The sequence below is a fragment of the Nyctibius grandis genome, chromosome 23 (assembly GCF_013368605.1).
Source record: "Nyctibius grandis isolate bNycGra1 chromosome 23, bNycGra1.pri, whole genome shotgun sequence".
Lineage (NCBI taxonomy): Eukaryota > Metazoa > Chordata > Aves > Nyctibiiformes > Nyctibiidae > Nyctibius > Nyctibius grandis.
The window spans coordinates 1,098,884-1,105,175 of NC_090680.1; the positions used below are offsets into that span (position 1 = coordinate 1,098,884).

General features: G+C 47.3%; 1 protein-coding gene across 1 annotated transcript; it reads right to left on the reverse strand.

The window, feature by feature from the left end:
• Window positions 1-2,344: 2,344 nt before the first annotated feature.
• Window positions 2,345-4,894, reverse strand: NDUFB4 (NADH:ubiquinone oxidoreductase subunit B4). The gene is made up of 3 exons (XM_068417425.1): window positions 4,601-4,894; window positions 4,180-4,326; window positions 2,345-2,501 (listed from the first exon to the last, which is right to left on the reverse strand). The coding sequence occupies exons 1-3, from the start codon at window positions 4,877-4,879 to the stop codon at window positions 2,442-2,444; spliced, it is 486 nt and encodes a 161-aa protein (XP_068273526.1). The 5' UTR covers window positions 4,880-4,894; the 3' UTR covers window positions 2,345-2,441.
• Between the last annotated feature and the right edge of the window lie 1,398 nt (window positions 4,895-6,292).

The following is a 6,292-nucleotide window of genomic DNA, read 5'->3' on the forward strand; positions in this document are numbered from 1 at the left end:
CAGCCCCAGGTGGTGAGTTCCAGAGGGTGAAGGCAGAAAGCGAAGCCCCAGTTAGGGTGGGAACCAGGAGCACAGCCCAGGTACCCCAAACCTCAAGGCCTGCACTTTAGCACGTACCCACGTGAAACAGTTACTAAGCTCGGTGCCATCAGGATCTACATTTCTTACTTCCCAAGAGAAACAATCCTCAATTTTCCGTATGAGAAGGAAATGTAGAGCTGCAACACCTAACTTCAGTCAGTTACATCCATCATCGGTTTTGGCTCTGCACCAGATCCTTGGGGAAAAAAAAGCATCAGCTTTGAGCAAAGCATTACATTATAAAATCTACAGGGAGATGTTTACTCTAAAATAGCCAGCTCAGAAAAGGACGTTCAGGAGAATCAATTTGCCAGAGAAGCTGATTTAATCAGACTGATCCGGGGATAAATGAGGTCTAAATGTTTCACAGGCAGAGGGGAAAAGCTTGTTTTCTGTTTGGGACGTAAATTATCATCCAGTGACCTGCAGGCTTGGATTTCTCTTGCTATAGACTCATCACTGAAGCAGACACGGGTGGTAACACATCAGTCAAGGGTAAAATTCCATGAGGCACATTCGCTCTGTCTTCACCCTACATTTCTGAAGGGGAACTCCCCTTTCCTTCCTCTACATGCCCAGCACCGCTGCCTCAAACCACCAACCCCACCTCCCGTAGCATAGCACATTCATTCCTTGCAAGAAAACAGCTTGGAAAGTTCTGCAAATAACGAGAGAGAAAAGTAGGGCAGCCTTTCCCCAAGCACCACGCTCAAATCTGCAGGGACAGAGCATCAGGCACTCTCATCTGCAAAGGAAAGGGCTGTGGCAGGTGCCGCCAGCATCAATCCGAGGCTGGCCTAAAAGACCAGAGGCGCTGCGCTCATCTACAACCCATTCCCAACCATTTGCTCAACTGGCCTGAAACGAACACAGCTGCAAGGGAGAATTTACATGTGTGGCAACTCAAGTCCCAATTAGCTGAGGAAATGGGTCCTGGGAGATGAAATTAGTTTGTGGCAGCAGGAAGACAGTTAATTTAGCATGCTCAGACAAGCAATTATTTCTTTCCCTAAATACCACTTTCTCCATGCACTGATGCCTCTCTCTCTGCACTGACCCACAGCCTTATCTTGTAATACCATTTGTGACAGCCTTTTAGAAGCTGTTCTGCAGGGTGAATAGTCTGGGTTTGCTTCAGTTCAGCTAGCAGAGGAACAAGCCACACAGACAGGTGCAAGAAGGTTGCTGGGAGCACATATGGGATTGTAAAAGCAGGCGACGGCCTTGCACAGCTGCTGCACACAGCAGTAGTGCCACACTGCCCCCTGCCCGAACACATCATGACCCAGACAGGAAGGGAAGAGCTACAACAGGAAAGGCTTTAAAAAATATAAAAAAAACAATCAGGAAACACATTTTTACCCTGAGGGTGACTGAGCACTCGCACAAGTTGCCCTGAGAGGTTGTGGAGTCTCCATCCTTGGAGATCATGATGGCACCTACAGGCCATGTGAAAATTCGAGCCTGAGTTAAAATCTTTTCCTCACGCTCACATTTCACTGCTTTGACAGCAACAATTCCCGAGCCTCCTGTAACAGCCTGAGCTGAAAAGACTTCTGTTCTTATAAGAAGCAGCAGAGAAGACACCTTTGCAGGGACAAGGTTCAGTGACACTTGGTGGGTTTTTTATTAATCACAGCCCATTTGCAGTGGTGAAATGGAATTCTCCTACACTGAAAGGGAACCACTGTCAAAAATAAAAATCCTGATCTTTTTATTCTTGTCTTGCGCTCACAGGAATCACATAATTAGTGGAAATGCTCATTACATATAGCATGACAATGTTCAGCTCACTATTTCCAGATCTGGTGCAGTGATTTTATCCAGAAGTTTATTGCAATAAACAAATACATGGTTTAGGCTTGTACTTTATTAGGGAAAAGAAAAATTAACTCAACTTATTGAGAGCAGTCAGGCAGGCTCCTTAAGTTATTAAAAATGCATCACAGAACTTTCCTGTTATCTGATTAGGGCAAACTACATACTCAAACCAACGTCAGGAAGAAATACCTGGTAGGGAAGCAGTAGTTCTTTAGGAAACTGCTTTGGGCTTGCTTAACATTTTAGCTTGCTACTAATTTTAAACTTCAGCCTGTGCTGCTCTGACAGCAGCAGCTTCCATGGTTTAAAAGGAGCCTCTGCACGTAGACCAAAGGAGTACACTGGTTGAGTTCAGGACACCCTGTCTGTATCTATCTCCATTAGATAAAAAGATCCTGCATTTTTGCACTTTCCGTAATTGTTAAAGATGCAAGACAACCAATGAGCAATTAAGATTTATTCTTATGAAGGAGAAACATCAGCACACAATACATCTTCATTTATTTATATCCCGTGAACAGCACTGCAATTCCAGGAGCTTAAAATAAGCTGAACGGTCGCTGGTATTTACCTTCTCGGATAAGCTTCTCCTTACGATCCTGTGGAAGAAAGAGGACATCCATCATTATCCTATTAGAGAAGAACTTTCAATCAGCCCAGGATAAGAGAAAAGCAGTTCTAGTATTTCAGCATGGACTACAGGAAGACAGCACCACATATGATCTTAAGGGTTTTTTCCAACTTAAATGATTCTGTAAGCACACACTCTGGTAACAGCTGTTGTGGTTAAAAAGTAAAAGAGAACAAGGCATTTAGCCCCACCTTCCAGCTAGGGAAGACGTGCTCAGATTGACCTCTCTGCCCATCCAGCCACTCTCCCAGGCCAACAGAGACTAATTCCTACGATGTATTTTTCAACAAACCAGTTGCATCAGTTAATCTAGTTTCTAGCTCCTCCTTCTGGCTGAATAATCCAGTTTAGAGATCTAATTATGGAGAAACTTCTTAATAACTAAATGTGCCTGTGTTCACTCTCAGGCCATTTGTATCTCACTCTGCAGTCATGTACCTTTCTGACAGGTATTGTTACAGTACACAGACACTGCAGGTATTGCCCACATTCCTTCTGCTGGATAAAAGCAGAAGACTTAGCAATTTAGCTTTTGCTTTCCCAGACACACAACAAACACTCCTCAGCGAAAAGAGTATAATAGTTATTGTGCTTTATATACTATCAGAAAACAAAAGAAAAGTCCCCAAACATCACTAAGGGAACTGGAATAAAAGAAAACAAGTTGTTCTGAAGACTACATTAAAGACTTCTGCTTAAATATTCCCAGGCAAGTATGTCTAGATTTCACTCACACAAGCTGATTTTCGAGCACTTGCATGCTAAGCAAGTACCAAACCAGCATGACAAAATATAGCAGAGATGCTGAAGTCCCAAAAACATGTATATTAACACGCTCAGCATGTTTCCTATAACCTGTATTTTGGATTCATCCTAGTAAACAGCATTCCCTACAAGTATTCTATTGATTTTAATTGATGTTTGTGCTTCCCAGTTTATTACTTGATCTAAAAATGCTACTTTTGTGCAAAAAAAGGAAAATAAGTTTAACAAATTCACTAGTAAAAACAGCCCCCGTCTGCCAGTCACCTAGCATTTTCTTATATATGTATATATTATACAAATATAGCTGAGTATTTTCAGAATGATCTACCATTGCTCAGATTCTGACACCTACACTTCAGCAGCTAGAACAGAAGCAAGATAAACCTTCCAAAATCTTAAAAACCCATCTGAGATCAGGCACTGTAATGAGCGTTAAGTAGTCCTCCCCGTTTGCTTCATGAGATTAGAGAAATGGTCAAGCAATTCACAGAGACATTGCAAGGTCTGTCATCCATAAGCTCCCTGTTTATTTATTTTAAAAAGTGCAGTTACTGCATGTCAACAGCTGAAAAGAATAGTCTCTTATGATTAATTTACACTGGCAGTGCTACAGAGAGCTTTATTATAGCAAAATATCCTGAACAGGGAAACCGTGACTGGCCATACCCAAGGGTACAATACCGGGCTCTCAGCACAACACGACTTTGCAACCAGTTATGAGGATTTGTGATAGCAGGCTCAGTATCAGCCTTCCTTCCCTCATTACTTTAACGGTATTAATCATTCTTAGGTGCAAGAAGATCCCACCGATTAAGTCTCCAGGCAGATCTACATTTTACAATGTGGTATTCACTAACGTTCAGTGTTGTCAACTGACTTACCCTGTCAATTTTGAAGGCAGCAGCCCAGAAGAGGAGAGGGCCTATCGCAAAAACAACTCCTAGGAAGGACGTCTTGGGGGTCGGGCGGAAAGTAGGGTAGACGTTCTGTGTCCTAGCGTAGGCCCAGCGAATCAAGGCAGGATCTTCCTGGGTGGCAAAGAAAACCACAGTGAGGACCCAGGGGCCCTGCACCGCCCGCCCGACTCGGCGCAGCCCCGTTTGCCCCCGCCGTGGGGCTGCGGCCTAGAAAGCCCCCGGCTGCCTCCTGGCCCAGGCCGGCAAGGGCGCCAAGGTCACGGGGACGGCAGCGCCTCGCCCGCAACGGACCCAGGCCCGGGCCTCGCTCCGGGACGCCGGGCGAGGCGGACAGGCCCCGCGGCACCCCCCGCCGCCGCCCGCCCGCGCCCCCGTCCCCACTCACGATGACGGCCGGCGGGTTGGGGTTGTTGAGCTGCAGCTGGTACTGCCGCTTAAGCCGGGCGCGGATAGCCAGGCGCTCGGCCTGCGCACGGCGTTTCTCCGGTGACGCGTCGTGGGTGTCGGGGTCGAGCTCGGCCGGCAGCGAGACGAAGCGGTTGGGCCGGTAGGCCTCAGCGGCGGTGGGGGCGGGCGGGCCCGCCGCCATCTTGGAGACACTGCGCTGCCCGCGCGGGAGGCGGTGCCGGCCTCGCGCCGCCGCCGGAGCCCCGCCCGCTGTCATGGCGCCCCCTGACGGCTCGGGCGGGCTCTGCCGGAGGCGGGCGCGGGGCTGCGCGGCGGGAGCGACGTCCTCCCCCCCACACTCGCACCCCTTTCCGTCTCGCAGGCGGGCTGGAAGTTGCCGAATCCCGCTGTCACTTGACTCCCAGCTTCAAATCGTCTCTTTGATTCTCCGGCCGAGGCCGGGCCACTTCGGTAGGCCGCCAGGTGACCCTCAGGGTCATCCTGTGGTGGCTCATGGCCCTGACAGGCTTTATTGACCCGCTCACAAATCACCCTCTGCTGACAGACACGAGGTGAAGAAAGCAAAGCTCTGGCCTGAAGGTTTTGACTTGAGGAAGTTTCTGTCTTGTTGGTATTAAGAGCTTTGTTCTCCGGAGACATAATATAGGCAGGTTGTCTTTCTGGAAACAAACCTGCCAGTAAACAAGTTTTCTGCTGTTTTTCCTTCTTTGGGTACACAAAGCCATGGTAGCAGTTATGCTGATTGGAATCAAGTAAGTTAATGGCTGTGTATATATAGTTATGGCCTCATTTACACTGGGGTAACTCTACAGACTAAAGGTAATGTTGGATGAGGGATTACACTTTGCTCCTAAGCACACACAAAATAATATTGCTGACTTTATTTAAGATGCTGTGCTTTGGCACCTCAGCAGTAGAGCAGAAGCTCTGCCTCGCATCTTGTGATTTCACTCTTCTTTTACCTAGGCATGTGGAAAATAAATGATCTCCTTTTTGTCTGAGCAGCTAATTATGAGTTGGGGCTTTGCAATTTCATTCTAGCAGGACGAAATAAGAGTTGGATATTCCTACAGTTTGTGTGCCTTGAGCACACCAGCAGAGCAGGAGATACTTTTACTCTCTCAAGTACAAGCCTGCAGTCCTCTCAGAAACTCTCTCCTGGTCTTTCTCCAGCTTTTCCACCCTCATTTTCTGCACAAACACGCAGCTGCAAATCCAAGTGAAAACTTCAGCTGCTTCATTCACAGTTGGCTCCCAAGGAGCCAACATGCCCTGTAGCTTTCTTTCCCACAGCTTTCAGCTTGGGACAATGTCTCCTGTTACATGGAACAATTTGCTCCCTTTACTTTCCCATTTCGTGACCATCAGATGTAGTGAGCTCTATGACTGTCTCCAGCTCCAGGATTGTCTCTCTCCATAACCAGCGTGTGGAAAGCTACATTGGCAGCACGGTACATATACCAGCAGCACTGCCATGTGGCACTCCTGTAGTACTTTCATCTCTGAAGGTTCCCAAGCACTTAGCAGCCTGTGTTTCACTGCCCATGCATGGCCTGCTTCTTTAAAAGCTGTTCCTCCCTGCTCTCTCTTATTTCTTAACAAATGACACATGCAGCCTTGAAACAGAGAGATTCCTGGCAGGACCAGGAGCACAGGGTGGATTAGCTGA